This window comes from Macrotis lagotis, chromosome 3, assembly GCF_037893015.1.
Source record: "Macrotis lagotis isolate mMagLag1 chromosome 3, bilby.v1.9.chrom.fasta, whole genome shotgun sequence".
NCBI classification, from domain to species: domain Eukaryota; kingdom Metazoa; phylum Chordata; class Mammalia; order Peramelemorphia; family Peramelidae; genus Macrotis; species Macrotis lagotis.
In genome coordinates, this window is record NC_133660.1 from 237253214 (window position 1) to 237271038 (window position 17825).

Consider the following 17825-nt stretch of genomic DNA (forward strand, 5'->3'; position numbering starts at 1 on the left):
CTCTTTCTCATCCAAATATCTCAATGCCTAATAAGGGGTTAAAACTGACTCCTTTTGTAAGCCCCAGGGTCTACAGACTAGTCCAAGGAGCTGAGCCTTCCCAGGTAGATGCAGGGACTCCACAGGTTTAGAACATTGTCCAGTCTTTCAGAAATCTATGCCCAAACTCAGAAACAGTCACAGGTATAAACTGTGAGGAAGCAAAAATATCCAAACAAACTGAGTGGAGTTGAATGGGGACATTTCTTTAGAAAATTCAGAGACAGCCTTTCACTATTAAATGTTAGAAACCAGTTTCTCCAAGACCATGTATTTCTAGGTAGCTTTCACTTAACCTGGACGATGGTAGAGTCGGGTAGGGGGTTGAAGAGTTTGTACCAGTTAGTTGACTGGTCTGGAACAGGTCTGGTTGACACAGAGCAAGTCTTCCACATTCAAATAGTTCAGGAGTGGAATTCACCGCATATAAGCTAGAATATTCTACAGGTCATGGGCTATGGCTCCAGATGCTATTCCCATGGAATGCAGCCTTTGGCCCTATAAAAAGTAGGATGCCAAGAGAATGTGCAAGATTTGTATAGAGATGGGAGATAAGGATTACTAGGGAGTAAGAAGCAGAAATGACTTAGGGAAGGGAGTATATACTGAGCTAACCCATGGATCACTGAGAATTCTTTGGGAGAGCATAGGAGCTGTGGAACTGACTAAAGAAGTCACAGTAATTACCTATAAGGAGGAAAGAGCAGCTATTTGGGATACCATCAACATTCTACTTAATATGCCTAATAATTCCAGGTAATAAAATATTCAGATTTTTGTTTTACTAGTGATAGAGAAAAGTTTATTGGACTAGCCATTGAATAGGACTGAGGACCGCAACCACAAGAATATAAGAAATAGGGGGCAACTAGGTGGTGCAGTGGATAGAGTACTGGCCCTGGAATCAGGAGGACCTGAGTTCAAATTTGACCTCAGACACTTAATCACCTAGCTATATGACCTTGGGCAATTCACTTAACTCCATTGCCTTGCAAAAGCTTTAGAAAAGAATATAAGAAATATTGAAAATAGCCTTACTTTGAAGAAAAAACGGTGAAGAAAACTGGTTTTACCATTAAGCACTAAAGTGATAATCATTTCCTAAACTGAAATAAAAATCAAATTTAATCCAGTTTACTGAAAAGAATTCAGGTTCCCTGAAAGGGAAAATTTAACCATGTGAGAACCCTCTTGAATGGTAAATTAGTAACTAATTGCTTTTCTCAGTGACTTTAGCACTTGTGAATTGGGGTTACATGAAAATCACAGAGAACTCAAAGTCTTTGTCTTTCTTTGGTGTACATGAGCCCAGGGTCAATGGTCATAGCAAGTTGGCCTAGTGGGCCATTGCTTCATCTGGAAAGCCTGTAGGTAAAAAGTAACAGTCACCATCTCCATCTATTGAGAGGGGCCCCCAAAGGTACTCGTTGTGTCTTTTTTTTTTCATTGCATCTTTTGAGGGAAGAGATGACTTCTTGGCTCAGAGATCATAAAGACCTGAAGTCCCTGCTTATCCAGGTTTGATGTTATGTTGTTCTTTATCTTGGTGGGTCCGAGTTTGATAGTCTGGTGACTATCAGAGTCCTCAAGGGTCCTCTTCTAGTTATACCCTTAGAAGCAAAGGTGGGGGAGAATGGTCCTAAAAAGCTGGATATATTGAGGCTTAATTTTAACACATAGAAGACATTCTTTTGGGTGCCTTTCTATATTTTGGGTTTCCCAGGTACTGGCAGAAGTGATGGGAAAGGTATAAAAGAAGGGATCATTTCTTCCCCTTCAGAGATACATATTGACTTCCATCCAGAGAAGTTTTTGAGCACAAAATTTCCTTGGTCAATTCTAAAGCTTTATTTAGTGCTGAGAAATTATGTCTATACACATTATTTCCTCTGGACTCCCAAACCAGGTTTTAACTCTTGAAGAAATACATATTAAAGAACATATGTGTAACCTGGAGCTTCCATATTATAATCAAATAGAATTATTGAACTACTTCAAAAGTAAAGAATTGCTTTAGCTTCATTCAGACATCCCATTTAAATATTATTTAAAATGGATAGAGTATTTGACCACCCTTTAGAAAGTTGACTTCACTCAGCTCTGCTCTGGAAAATCATTTATTGTACAGATTTATCTGTGTCCAGGCTGAAGCAAACCCATACACAGGACTATCTGAAGCTCCATTCCACAGGTACTGGTTAGGAATGGGTTATCCCTTTAAAGCAATGAGACACATCCGGCTCCTTCCCCAGCTTGTTGTCTTCATCAGCTATTCTTTGCTTACATTGCTGCCCAGGTTTAAACCCTTCTCTGGTTTCATTTATTTCCCTAATGTGTCTTTCTCCTGAATTGAGCCACATTCACTCTTTTCTCTTTCAACTACACAGACCTCATATTTTTATTTATCTTTTACCCAAGTTGGTGCTTGATCTGCATTTCCATGCCCTGGACAACATAGCTACTTCTTTGCCTCGACTGATAATATCTGTTACACAGCAAAGCCTTCCTGCTCTAGGATTCATAAGACGTAAGGGTTGCCAAGAAAATTAAAGCATCCAGTAGTTGGCTTGCAGTCATCATGAGCCAACACGAAATGGAATAACTATTCACAAACTCAAACAGGTGGTATATTAAGGGCAGGGCAGGAAGAGGATATGGCCAAGATGCCTATGAGATACTTACAAGGAACTCTTAGAGAGAAGAATTCACCATGGTGTGATCTTAGCCAAATATATATGATTGACAGCCAACTTTCAATAGAACCAGAGTAGGGAAGAATGTATGTAAATTTATTTAGTATAATAGTGCTTTATATCTCAAATAACTGGTTTCGTCTGGACATCAACTCAAACCTACTGAGTGGAATAAGTAATTTCTCCGGACCAAAGAGTAACAGTACTCAATTTAACAGCAGCAATTTCTATCCTCAGAAGGGCATGACTTTAAAACTAGTTTGCTATACAAATTAAAAGAGTAGGATGAGGGCAGAGAACATACATTTTCAGGACTTGGGAATCAACAAACTTAAAACCCAAAGGCAAAATCAAAGCTGGTATTGTGCCATATTTTTTCTGCCAGTGTCGGTGCCCTTCAGGAACTTCAGTGTGGAAGACAGACAGGTTATACTTCTTTAAGTGTTTTAGGTGAATGTGATCTTTATTTGTCTAATGAGGTCACTTTCCTTATCAGGTGAATAGAGACTGGCTCTTCAAAGATGAGTTCATTTAGCCCTGAACAAAAAAGATGGTGTGTAGGTGGGCGCCCAATAGTCTTATCAGATATCAGAAGGCTTTTGGAAGCTCTATTAAATCTAGTTTGAAAAGGAAAAATTAAGCCCATTAAGGTGATATGTTGGATGAGCCAATTACTAAGAGAGCCCCTAGGGACACCAATGATACTGGCAGAACCATAGGGTTGGGTAGTAGGATTTGACAGTGGATCCATTGATAAGTCCTATGCTATAGATGACTAACAGCTTATCTCCTCTGGTCATCACATGGATACACAAGACCCCCTAAGTGCACATTGGTTTCCAGGTTTCACTCTTGCTGGAAGACTCCTGAGATGATCTCATAAGAAACATTTGGAACAAAACCAGGCTACTACTCTTGATGAGGACAAAAGTAACTGCCTCTTCTTTGTGGCCTGTTTCTAATTTGTCTGAGAGGCCTGCAGAAGCATCTAATTGTTTGGTACAGACTCAGATGGCAAACCCTCAGCCAGCTGGCTAGAAGACGCTTGTGACACAAGTCTAAGTGAAATTAAACAAAACCTTCTGGAAATGGTTTTTCAGTTCAATACACTGACTAGCCACAAAGAAATTCTGTGCACAGAAAAATATACATCCCCTTTTTAGCAGCAGAACAAGTTCAGAATCTGTCCATGAGCTCAGTCAATCTCAATATGTTCATCCTCTCCTTTTTTATGTAAAAGTTAACTAGAATGTATAATATCTGTTTTTATTGATTTGCTCAATACAACTAGGAAGATAACAGCAGGTAGTTTTAAAAAAAGAAAAAAAAAACTTCTCCCATTTTCAAGTTTAAAATGAATTGTTTAAGTAGTCTAAAGATGACCTAAAAGAACAATGATACACGTGATGGGAAAAGTCCTCTGGGGCAAAGTGCCCACAAGTAGCAGGATCCCCAGGGACAATTCTGCCCCCTATATTTTCCCCCTATAAATATCTGTGACTAAATTTAACAATCTTGGTAAAAACAGAGCAGAAGGGCTCATGAAACCCTCATTAGGGGGCTTGCCGACTCAGACTAAAGAAATACTTACATATAACTCTAGTCAGTGACAACTCTGCTCTGCCAACACTGGCATGAATGGGTGTTTGTTAACAGGGTACATGCTGCTTTAGAAGGAGCTTCAGGTTTAAGCTGATACAGACAGAGAATTCTGCCCTGACAGGGTGGAGAAGAGCTCAAAGGCTCAATATGGCTCTGTCCATTTTGTCCCTTATACCCTTGTTCCACCAAAAGGAATCACAGCCCTGGCCTGGCCTGCCTGGAGCTGAAAGATACCTTAGGATTTTTTTTTGATTTTTGATGTGGCAGGGGTTTTGGAGTTTTTTGGTGACAATCCTAGGGTAGGGGAGTTGGAGGACTCCCCCTTTGGTGAAGCTGTAACTGGTTTGGAGGATGGGGAGCTCTGAGGGAACACATTTTCTGAATTGTCCATATTTCGCTTTGAACTGGCCAGTTTTCCACTAGTAGGAGCCTAGAAACAAAAGAAAAGTCCATAGTGAATTTTTCAAAAGCCATCTTGAATATAGATAAGCAAAAATGTTTAGAGTAGGAATGGTAGACAATTTTTTTAAGGTAACATGAAATAATCTAAGTATAGTACTTTGCAAATATTAAATAGTCATATAAATATCAGGACTTTTCTATGTCTTTCTATGACTTTCTATGAACAATGATAACCCTTTAAGGTTTACAAAATGCTTTCCTCAAAATAAGCTTGGGATACTATAGGTAGTATATGATCTGTTAATTGCTATTAATCTCTAGCATACTGTAGGGGCAGGGACTCATCTCTCTACTATATCATATCACTCTGCTGACATTTCTTTCTTAAAGGTCATCAAAGACCCCCTTATCACTAAATCCAGACTACTTCTTGGTCCTTTTCTTCTTTTATCTCCATTTTATAGGTAAAGAAACTGAGGTTTTTCCCCAGGTCACACTATTAGGAGGTGTCTGAAATGAGATGAAATTTGAACGTAAACCTCCTGACTCCATGTCAAAAAAACCAAGTTTCAACAGAACCGAGCTGTAAAATAAACATGAAATGTCCACAACAACTCCTGTTAACAGTTCCATGGAAGCTCTGAACTGTGGAGTGTCTGATGCAATTGGCATTGAATAGGCTCAGTTTCAAATCCTCATCTGAGAAAAAAGAAATCACACTTAGACGGGGAAGTCCACTTTGACCTGATAGCTCTTATCGGATGTCATCGCTATTTAGAGCCACTTCTATATAGATTCTGTAATTTAGAGGAATGACTTTAAAAGTCCATTTTGACCCCTGCTCAGAGTGATCCTCTTCTTCATGCTCAGGAAATATGTTTCCTGAGCATCAAGGGGATGTGTTTGGACTCTTTCCTATTTGCTTCTCATCTGCCAGACTGATACCAGTATTTTCACATATCTACTCACTCCCCTGCAGACTTGAACTGCCCTTTCATGTTTAAAAATGATGAACCTGGCATCAAGAAAATAAAGTGATTTCCTTCAAGCCACCAAGATGTGTTTAAGAAGGGACTCTTTCTCCTTGTAACTTGTTGTTCTAAGGAAACAACCCAATTAGTCAGCAATTAAATGAGGACTGAATCAGAGTAAATGCACATTCACTAAAAAAAAAACCTCACCAAAAAATCCCTTCCCTTGACCTTTCTAATGATCTCCATTTCTACTCTTTTTTCAAAGCTAAATTCTCTCACCATCTGAGAGAGATGAATAGCTACCCCTACAACCATAAAAGAAAACAATTCCAGGCCGATGCCTTGCATTTGAGAAATTTTCAGTTATCAGGGTTTGGGGGTATAAAGTCCAAACCCCTCATTTTACAGACGAGGGAATGAAGGTTTTAAGTGGCTTGTCCAAGGTCAAAATTTGATCCCAGGAACTGGTCCAGGACTTCATCTACCATAGATATGTCCTATCTATCGATGATGCTACTATTTACTTTACAACATGGGAAGCAAAAAAGGACAATCCAGAAAGCTGAATTCAAACCCTGTTTCAGAAACATCTTGACCTTGGGAGATTCATTTCTTGTCTCTGAACTACTTAGACGACATATGAGATTGTCAAATACTTTGGTATTCTATGTCCCTTCATCTAAGCTGCCAAAAGGAAACAAAATTTATTTTGCATGACCTATTTCTTGAAGTGATGTTAACTCTTGGTGATCAAAACTTCCATTTCTAAATGCTCTCAAACCCTCTCTCCAATAACAGAGTCTATTATTCTGTCTAGTGACAGAAGTCAAACTTATTGGCCTAAGTTTGCTGACTCCATTCTCTTTCCTTTTTATGAAAGTAGAACATTTGTTCTGTTCCAGATCACTGATAGTAGGGATGAGCCGCTGAGCCGAGGTTTCTCAGTTCACTCCTAGTCTAGTGGTCTATGTTGGCTTCTTCTGTGAACTCCTAGCTATGTTCTCAGCAATGTACATTCCTTTGAACTCTGTTCATCCTCTCTTCTTCCCCTTTATCTTTTCCCACATGAGAAAATTTTTCTCTCCTTATCCAGATCTATCAAGTGCACTAATTTCTAGAACTTTGCAGGGACAGGGTGCTAAAAGCCTTCTGCACCATTCTACTGATGTTGCTTTCTCAAAGGTCACCCAAATGCTATCATCAGGATAAGATGTTTTTTCTCAGTCCCTTTTTTCTTTGATAACCCCTTAGCATTTGAGATAGTTGAATCCTGTAACTCCTTGTACTGTAGTTGTTTGTAAATATTTCCTCTCCTAACCCAAAAAATTATAAGTTTCCTTTGGTGGGGGGGATGTCTATGTTCTAACTATCTTTTTAACTGTTGCCTAGTATAGGTAAGGTCTTAATAAATGTGAGTTGAATTTTTTTGCCACATGAGTAAAAACACTTATCAACAGAATGAGACTTTAGAGAATCCCTGACCTCATGGAATTTATAGGGGGATTTGAGGGATATTTTTAATTGAAACTATAGGTGAAGAACTCAGGAGAGAAGTTAGGGCTAGAGATATAGATCTGAAAGTCATCTTCATAAATCTGATCTTAGAAGTCTTAGGACTATGTGAGATTACCAAAGTAGAGAGTATAGAGAAGAAAGGGCCATAAGATGACCTCTTCCAGGAAAGAGGAGACCATGAGGGAAGGGCTTCTATGATATTACATGCCACAGATTCTGCGCTCATCTCTCTGATTTTGCCTTTTCTTTCTCCTTTGCTAGCTGATTCTTCTTAAAATTTCTATATCCCATTAATAATGATGACTGACCTTTATATGTTGCTTTGTGTTTATTATTTTGAAGAACTAAAATAGAGATAAATCAAATAATTTACCCAAGGAAACATCTATTTAAGACAGGATTTAAACATGAGCATCTCTGACTCCAGTCCAATGCTCTATCCAAGCCACCACAGATTGCTTAAGATGAATATTGTCCAAAAGTCATTTTATGGAGCATGGTGAAGAAAGATGGCCAGAGACATAGGAATAGGACTTGTAGAGGAATTTAGAAGTGAACATTGCTGGCTTGGGGACCCATTCTTAAATTAGAGGTGCCAGGAAGAAATGACCAGTCAGAGAAAGTTGACCTCAGGGGCAGAGGAAAAAAGTAGAAGGAACTTCCAGGATGTGAAGACTGTTAGAGCATGGTGGTGAAAGCAGCTTCCAGGGTCAAAGAGGAGAAGGAAACCTAGAAACCCAGGAGCAGGGGAATAAGAGAAATGAAGGCCTTGACTTGACTCAATGGAACTTCTCTTCTGGTAATCTCATTTACTCCCGTAACTTCTCATATTAGTTCTATTCAAGATGATTCCTAATTCCATAACTCTAGCCCTGAATTCTTTCCTGAGCTCTAAAGCCTTAGTTCCAATCCAATTCCATCTCATTATGACAACAGCACTCAGTTTGTTCACAACAAAGCTTACAATCTTTCCCCTAAACCAGACTCACCTGGAAAGACTGACTTCCATTAGGAAGTAGGAAATGACCTTCACAACCTTTAGAAGTCTTATCTCACGTTATTTTCATCCATAAACTCTATACTCCAGACAAATTCAATTAATAACTGTCCCTTCTACAAGTCCATGATTTTCCCCATTCTGTGCCTTGCCCTACCATTTACTGGTAGTTCCTCTCTGTCTTCTCTGACATCTCTGCTTTAGGAAACTCTACTCATCTTTCAAGACCCAATTATAAATCTATTTCTTTCAAAACAATTTCCATGATGTCCCCAGTCAGAAATGCTCTCTCCTTGCTCTTATCTCTTCTGATACTTAGCCCCAGGCTTGGGGTAACATCATGATCTGTCCCATACTAGAGTTATTGGATGGCCCCACTTATCTGTGTGGAGGGTGTCTCACCCTCCTGTCTTGTCCTCTCCTCCTCTCTATATACTGTTTTATGAGGACAGGAACTCTGTATTATCCTATTCTTGGATACTTTGCACAGTGTATGCAGCTTAAGATCCTGCAACTGCAAGGGGAAGTTAGATGTGATAAGAGGACTGGTCCTGGAGTGAGGAGGACTTGAGTTCAAATCCAGCCTCCTACACTTGATACTAACTGGTTGACCCTGGGCAAGTCATTTAAACCTTTCCTCATTTGTAAAATGAGCTGGAGAAGGAAATGCCAAACCACTTCAGTATCTCTGCCAAGAAAACCCCAGATGGGGTCATGAAGAGTTGGATCTGACTGAAAATCACTCAACAACAGCAACAACAACAAGTAATCACCCTTGGTGGCTATTTCACCCAGGTGGCTGAAATAGAGTAGAGAAATCGGAGAAGACTAGATGTCAGAAGGGTCAATGGGATGTAGACTGAAGTTCCTAGAATGATAATTAGAAAAGATGTGGAAAGAAAAGAGAACCAGGTGCCAAAGTCATGAGAAAGGGTTCAGGAGATTAGTTGATGGCTTCAGGGAAGGTAGAATGGTTGAATGAAGTGAACTTTAAAAGAGAAAAGGCCATTAAATAATCTTGGCAGAGCAAAGACTTGGAGTCAGCAGTGACTGTGGAGTAAGTAACATGGTGACTGTGACTATGCTAATTCTCTCCCCAAGTCTTGCCAGGAGGCGGGGAGGAGTGAGCAGCCAACAATGGAGAGGGCTGCCACAGATTTGGAGCCCTCAGGAGAGAGCCCCATTTCAATAAATGCAAGCCAGCAGAAGGAATACAGCAGGGAACAGCTCAAGGATGACGAGGAGTTTATCAACAGTGAAACAGTTTCCCAAGGGCACAGTGGAGAAGATGGGCAGGAAAGAGAAGTGACTAAGATGGGTGAGGAGTAGGGGGCAGAAAGGATAGAGTGAAGAGGAGGGAGAGAATAGCGGGAGAGGTAGCAAGGGGACTACATGATGCCTAATACAGTTCACTGGCATAAATGGGATTAGGGGAGTGAACCAGAGCAACTTTACAATACCACCAAACAGCTGCCTACCAAGGAAGCCAACCCTGGTTTTCTTTCTAAAAGCCTGACCTGATACTTGAGCCAATACTTTTTAACAATCTGTTTAATACAAAGTAAAGATCCGAAAATCACGAAAATATCCTCTTTCCTCTGGTATTTTATTCCTAATGAATTGTTGATTTGTTTTCCTGGATTTTCTTTTGAGGAGTGGTCGTGACTTTTAAGATTTTCTAAAGGGTTCTAAAGATTTGAGCCTACTTTTCCAAACAGTAGGTGAGCACACATAGAAATTGCTTTCTGTCTATTTAAGGATTAGGTGCTTTGTGGAGTGCAGGCATAGCATGCCTACTATTATTAATTGGGTTTCTGAAAATGGAATGTTAGGGAAGGAAGACTTCATTGACAAGGGCAGTTAGTACAAGGAAGATGACTGGGAACACTCTCTCAGGTGTCTGATCAAACAACATTACCATGGGTTATGTTTATAAAAACAATAGTTTTGTGAGGCTTTTCTCATAAGACTTTTCAGGGAAGGGGAATGTCATTACCCCCAGAAAAGTTGTGATTTGGCCAAAGTCACCCAAACTAGCAAGAGACCCATCTCAGAAAGAAAACCAGCTTTCCTGATTCCAAGTTAGGACTCACTGCTACATAGTACATTCCATCTCTCCACAATGTCCAAATAAAATAATAATGTTTCTATTATTGTAATTACTGTAAAACAGCCCAGGGCAGGGCAATGCTCCATGTTACATATTTTTATGATAGTGTTCATCAAGAGGTAAAGAGTCCTAGAAATAATCAGTTCATAAAAATCCATTCTCTACCCAAATTAGACTGAAAGGTGATTGATCCTTCTTCTTGCAGCTTAAAGTTATCTTCTGAACAGAACATCAGGTTTTTTTGATATGTACATAAGATCAGAATAGAAATGAAAATGCAGACATTTTATACCTTTGAAAAATGTACTCACATTACTAGATAGCCTAGCACTTACATTTTTCTTCTTCACTGTCCCATTTGTTAATGTACTTGTGTTATTTTTTTTCTTGCTGACCTGCAAAATACAAACAAGAAACTGTAGTCACTAAAAAGGAAAACAGTAAAAGTGCTTCTTTCCCATGGGCGAAACATTTGAGGTTATCAACGAATCACTGAATTTCAGACCTGCATAGAGCCTTATTAGTCAATCGATATTGAGCTATATGAACTAATCAGTTCAATCTACACCTCAAAAAAAAAAAAGCCCAGCTGTAACACACTCCAGCAGTCATCTTAACTCTAGGCAAAGATTGGTGATAGAGTTCTTTACAAGATATTTTAATCAATGTAAATGCTCGTTAAGAAATGCCTGACTTTTCAGGTGAATTGGGAAAAACAATCTTCCACTCCTCCCAAAAAATGTTTTCTAATTCAATATAGAAATATCTCTAGCCTCTCTCCAATGAGAGGGAGCAGGGAAAGGATACTTGATCATGTACCTTTTTATTTTTTTTTTTTTGAGGAACAAATAGCATAAATCCCACTTTAAAATTAGTCCTAAAATAAACTTAAAACTGACTGTGAAGAAGTAAATCACAATTGTTTCTCACTTGAAGAGATGATCAGTTCACTGATTATGTTATTATAGGTTCTCTCATCTTCACACATTTCTTACAAATGAGGAGTGCTTCTGTTAGCTATATTTGCTAGATTTTAATTCTGTTGTTTGAAAACTCTGCGGGACAGCTGGGGGAGTTCTCACAAGAGACTGTTTGAGTCCTTTCCTTAAAAAAAGTCTCTTACTAGAATTAACCCTTTTATTTTAATCCTCTTTAGATTCTCACTTACCAACCTTAACCTTGAGAAATATTGCATTAGAAAACTATTACCATCATCCTCATCAACAATCCTCACATCTATGTGAAAGGGGTGGGGGAGAGGTCTATGGTTATACAGCACTTTCACATACTTTCATTTGATCCTCATGAGATTCCTGAAAGGGAATAATGCATAAGTGACAGTATTAGTTCCTTCTGAGTCAGAGCTTTATTTTCAAAGCATTATTTTTTCCTCTGAAAGTAATTTTCCTATAAATATACCAACCTGAAACCTTGTCTATATGAATACAACCAATCCTAAATTATTTAGGACCTGATTTTCCAGGCTGTGGATGATCCAGAACCCCAGGTTTCTCTGTTCTTCCTCTGTGCTTTCTGGCTTGTGAGTTTCTCCTTAGAATGAATTCTTGGCCTAGTATTATTTCATTTCTTCAAAAGGGAGATAGTTGAAGAATTCAGATTGAAATCTCCAAGATTAAAGGTCTAAGCAAGATAGGGAGTCACCTGTTGTACATGGGAGTGCAACTAGAGGCAATTATAATTTAAATAAAATACACATATTTTAATGGTAGAAATTTGACCTGACCTCTGTGGCTTTATTTTGAAAAGTATTATGACATAATGGGAAAATAAGGATTTTAGTCAGAGGATGTGGGCTTCAATACTAGTTCTGCTGTTATCTGAATGTGGAAACTAATCTTTTCAGATCTCAATTTTCCCATCTGTACTTTGTGGATTATATGATCTCAAAGATCCTGTCATTTGCAGGCCAATAGGACAGAGGAAGTATACTTCCACAGGTTTTCACCAGAAGACACTGACAATGTCTTGAATCCTGTACTATTATACTAGAAGAAGGATTCATTGGACATCGAGAGGTTCAACAAATGTTCCAGTTTGTGGATGATACTGTGCTCATGTCAACGGTTCTCATGATTTTTTCCATGGGACCCATGGGGATGCAATAACATCAATGTGATGGACTCAGAAAAAGCAAGGAGGATGCAAAGTAGGTTTAGTGGGTCAAGGGTCAGCCTTGGAGTCAGAAAGCCCTGGCTTCAAGCCCTACAATGGTTTCTTATTAGATATGGGATCTTGGGCAAAACTTAACTTTGCAGTCTTCCCCCCACCCCACCTCCCAGACAACTCTCTAAACCATTAAATTGCACATGAGAAGCTAATGTCTATCAGTGGAAGGACATTCCACAGTTGGAGTGTCCTAACTTCAATGAAATCACAGGTCTTTAGTGAAAAAAAAATAAGCAAACTATTCAGTACATTAAAATAAAGGCAAAGAAGATATTTAATCAAAGACAGTGTCCTAATGGGTATTCTTGGATGAAAGACAGCCTCATCTAGAAACCAAAATTTAGAAACAAGAGCATTAAGTACTAAATACTAGTACTAATACTAGAAGTATGGTAGATTCCCCCATCCCTTCCACCCATTCCTATAACAGACATCCTTTCCTTTAGAGTACTATCAGACAAAGTTCTGGGCTGGATAGACCGTGGTATGACAGGTGATGGCACTCCTTAGCAGCTTTTCATGTGTTTAGGGAAGTTTAGGTATAGTTCTAGCCAGAGGCAATGGGATGAACAAGGTGACCATCTTAGGTTCCCTTCAACCTCATGATTCTATAATTCAGTGACCTCAAGGTACACTGGGCCAAATTCCCCCAGCTCAAATGATTAATTTCCAAAGGGGATACCATGTGTGCAAGGGGAGATATGCTCTAGGAAAATTGGGGCTAAATATACATATCTTGTTATTCACTGGTATAACTTTAACCCGATGAACTCATCTGGTGATAATGGATGCAAAACCTGTAAGCTCTAGGCATATCATTTCAAGTTAATACCAGGGCATGATTATGAGAAACTGTTACCATTTCTCTGAATTTTGAGTAAAAATACATGCTATTTAAGTAAAGTGGTTTATCACCATAGCAACCATCTCTAGAGTCATATTAAAATTATAGACCAACATGGAGTCCAAAGTGCCAGGACATTCAACTCTTAAGTTCTCTTCCATGGTTTTGCTAGGTGCTAGCCATTCACCTCCTGGAAAAAACCCTGCTCTTTCCAGAAGGACAAGGAGAGAGATGAGAAGACTGTCTCCCTACTGATCATTCCTCAAGCAGAGGGGCTTGGTTCTCCAACCTTTTCCAGGCCCCAAATCAAATTTGTAAGTTGGTCAAGGGTGCCATTTCTTTCAACTCCAGTATATGGGGACTAATTCCATGGTCTTCATTCAGTTAGCAGGACCCACAGGATAAACCCACTGACATTAATGCCTGGGACTTATGTGTCCCAAGCAAGGTGTTAGAGAATCCCTCCAAAATGATGAGCTCTCTAAAACAGCAAGCTGGCCAATTTTATTAAAAATGAGCTTCAGACACACTCATTTTAATTACTATATTAATGTAGAGGAAAAGAGAGAATAGGAAGGGAAAGACATTAGGTTGAGCAATCCTGAATAGGATACTCTTCTGGGATTGGAATGACACTCCTTGCAACCCAACTCCACTGGGAAGGCTCTATTTGGAGACTGTATTTAAAGCTGCTCTTATATGGGCAGTTGGAGGGAGGTAACCACTCAGCAAGAACAAAAACCAAATGTATTTTGAGGAAAGACCCATGCATCACTCCAAACCCTTGTGGCCTGGCAGTGGCCTGCTGGGAAACTAGAACAGAAAATCAATGCAGTGACCTAAAACACTCAAGAAGGGGATGGAGAATGGGTCTTCTAAGAAAGGCTGTGGTTTACTTGTACCAGGGTCCTAGGACTGCTGCATGCCAGGACCTTGCAGCCTCCTCCACAAGGATGACCAACAGAATATGGAAAAGCTCCAAGGAGGTTGTCTAAGACACAGTAGTTATTGACCTTCAACAGGGTCATTACAAATGTCTATGCCTTTTGGGGTTCTCTCTGTTTAAGACCTCAAGCTTGTTACAGTACAGCCCACTGGGTGAGACTTTTGTCAGGACCATAAACAAAAGAGACACACAGGAAAAGCCATCATGCCAACCAGATTTTCTGGAATTTCATTACTCTGCTGTGCAGCAGCCTGGCCTCCCCCTTTTGTTCTTCAGTCTTCTAACACCTTAGCTTAATCAGCACAGATAATAACTGGCCCAAGCAGTAGCCCAGAAGCCTGAATTCTCCCCACTTTTTATCTGTTGCCTACAGGCAGCCCCAGAGTAATGGAGAAGCTAGTGCCCTTGTAAAGGATGTTGGGAGCAGCTGCTGCCATACTCCTGCCTCCACAGATCAACTGCCCTGACTTCTAGATCATAATAAAATCCTGGGAGACTAAGAATGTTCTGCCAAATAGGATAGGATGAGACGACAATAATCATGTGGGCAGTGTGCAAACTACTGTCCACACATGACTAATTCCCAATATTCCCAAGAGAATGGTGTTGACATTGCCTTTGAAAATGAAAGAAAATACCATAGCTTTGCTTTTCTAAAGACTACTCCACCAAGAATCCTGACAGTGTGTTTCCTCTCTTATTTTGGCAGGCAGTTGATGGGCTAAAGGAGTCATAGGTAGAACCTCACTTGATACCAACTTATTTTGGCTTATTTTTCTTTGTGACCATGGAAGGAATATTTAGGGTAGGGAGGGGACAGCGGGAAATTTTTATGGTGTAATAAACAATAAATATCAATACAACTTAGGAAATATGTACTAGGAAAAGTTGAACTCTGCCCAGGGGATCAGAAAATAAAACAAAGGAACCATATGTGCATGCAGGGGAGAATCGTCTAATTGAAACTAATTGAAAGCATCACTAAGAGACAAGGGACTTGTCCTGAATCCCTCCAGTTTTCTTGTTCACTGATGGTGAGGCCTCAACTAAATCACTACCTCTCTCTTGCCTCCTCCTCTGAAGAATGAGGAGCTTAGAACCATTATCTCTAAATTCCTTTTAAACTCTAACATCCTGTGGTTTCATGGCCATATCTTGTTGACATATGTATTGTCGATGCTGAGTTGTTTCAGTTGTGTCTGATTCTCTGTGATCCCATTTGAAGTTTTCTTAGCAAAGATACTGGAGTGGTTCTCCAACTCATTTTACAGATGAGGATACTGAGGCAAAAAAAGGTGAAGTGACTTGCCCAGGGTCACACAATTGGCAAATCTGAGGTCAGATTTGAACTTAGAAAAATGAGTCTTGATGACTTCAGGTCAACCAACTGCCCCTCCTGTCCCCCTTTCCACATAAATGTCTAGTGAACTGAAATTAAATGCCATTTTGCTAAAAATGTAAATAAGTAAATAACATTTATATTATTATTATTAATAATTATTTATATTATTATTATTAAATAACATTTTAAAACCTGATTTCTTTTTTGACAAAGCAATGCACTACACTTTAATTTCAAACTAATGGGAAACTATTTTCTATGAAGATCCTGCTTCCTTGGCTGTATATTTTCAAACTTATGTGAAGAGATTCTCCTGCAAAGGAATACCACACAAATACATGAGTACTGTAGTAATCACAACCGGGTCAGTCACATCATCTTTTCTTTTTCCTAGTTTAAAGTGTTATTAATACTGACAGACAATATCCTCCATCACCCCCCCACACACACACACTCCTAAGCATGTTTCTAAGAGGTCATCCTTTCATTGAGTAAAAATCATTGTTCAAGGATTTTATCTTATATGTGCATTACTCTAGTTCATTCAGGATTACGTCCAATGAATACTGTGACAACTAGGAATTCTTTCGTTTATGAAATGCCAAAGCAAGACATCTGAAATCCGGACAGAGTTCTGATTCATTAGATGATTTCATTCCTCTGTGACAACCCCTCTCCCCTCCCTCTCATTGTTGGGGCCAATTTAATTGGCAGACTCAATAATTTCTCTCCAGTTGTCTTTTCAGCTTAATGAGTAATGGCAGAATTTTATCATCTATCATGCTACTCCAAGGAAGAAAGACTAAATGATAAGCTGGAGCAATTGGTAACATTTTGAGAGGTGCCTCATTTGATGATGACTGGAGTTCAAGCCTTTATTTTATTAGTATCCAGTACAGTTGATTAAGAGCCCACCACAGAGGGTTTAGAGGGTTACCAATAACGAGAAACATTAACTGACTGTCCACAGCCTTAAAATTACCATGCAGGAGACATCAGAAATGTCATTTCTCCTCTGAAAGAGAATGGTTCCTCTAAACAGACTAAGATGTTCAGTTGAAGAGAATAACAAGATTGCTAGGTAGCAGGTGTCCTAAACGAAAGAACTATCAGATCCTATTAAAACATGTGATATCTCTCTGTCTCTGTCTCTCTGTCTCTCTCTCTGTCCCTAATTAGTGCAAGTTGTTCCCTCTCAATCAACCTCAGTTTGCTAATCTGTAAAATGAAGGAAAAAGAACCAGATGAGCTATATGGTGCCTTCCAGTCTTGATACTCTAGGACTGAAATAATTCAATATATAAAGACTAAGTTGAATGGAAATGTTTTTAGTATCTTAATGTTAAATGTGTTAATTATTATATGAATCACGTGTGGACACAAGAGTAAATGGCCAGTCCTATTTCAAGCCCATCAATTCAGAATTTTAAATTTCTCAGTCCCATCAATAATTCTCACTCTTTTCCAAGGTCATCAGTTCAAACTTCACTGTGTACTGTTAATGAGGACCTGAAAGAACAGAAGTAACTCCTTAACATTAACCTGACTTCTGTATAATTTACAACAAATGCTTATTGATTCCTATAATGCATTAAGAACATTATGCTTTCCAATCCTATAACTTCATTGCTCTTTTTATAAACAGTACAGTTAAGAATGACTTAAAAACACAGTTCCTGGTCTCAAAGAACAACAATTATGAGCCTAAACAGCCCCAATCTCAACCCTTAAACTACACAGTTGGAAAGTAATTCGAATAAACACCCACTACTTTGAGGTTGTTTCTGGCTAGAATGAAAGGGAGGGGAGGAGGGAACATTTTTTTTCAAAACTCATTTGTGGTGTTATCTTGGATTTCTTCAATATTTCTAAAGATCTCTGGTTTTGTTAATGTGGATATTTCTGTCGCCAATGCAAATCATAGCTTCTTGGAGACAGTATTTCATGCGCTGCTATGGCAAAAACCATTAATTCCTTCTTATGAAAGACTTTTCCACATTTTTCTGCCAGTGTTCTTGAAACCAGTCCCTCCTCTCTATCTCAGGAGTTTGCCACACAAATCATTTCTCCCCTCTCCCCAAGATTACTATCTCCTTATCATTATCTCCTTTTGTGATCCTAATAAACAAGGCTTGGTCTCTCCTACTCTTAGAAAATCTTCACTTGCCCCGGCA

At 39.1% G+C, this 17825-nt stretch overlaps 1 protein-coding gene across 13 annotated transcripts in view; it reads right to left on the reverse strand.

Moving 5' to 3' along the window:
• Positions 1 to 2140: 2140 nt before the first annotated feature.
• The window catches only part of STK33 (serine/threonine kinase 33), a 234528-nt gene continuing 218843 nt past the window's right edge, over positions 2141 to 17825 (reverse strand). For 11 of the 13 annotated variants that reach the window (XM_074230242.1, XM_074230240.1, XM_074230244.1 and 8 more), the window contains 2 exons: positions 10668 to 10727; positions 2141 to 4764 (listed from right to left, as the gene is read on the reverse strand). In XM_074230242.1, the coding sequence (XP_074086343.1) occupies positions 4570 to 4764; positions 10668 to 10727 (255 nt within the window). In that variant the 3' untranslated portion in view covers positions 2141 to 4569. Of the gene's footprint in view, positions 4765 to 10667; positions 10728 to 11244; positions 11646 to 15892; positions 15965 to 17825 lie in introns of those variants that run through there. The other 2 variants (XM_074230245.1, XM_074230248.1) reach the window with 2 other exon arrangements.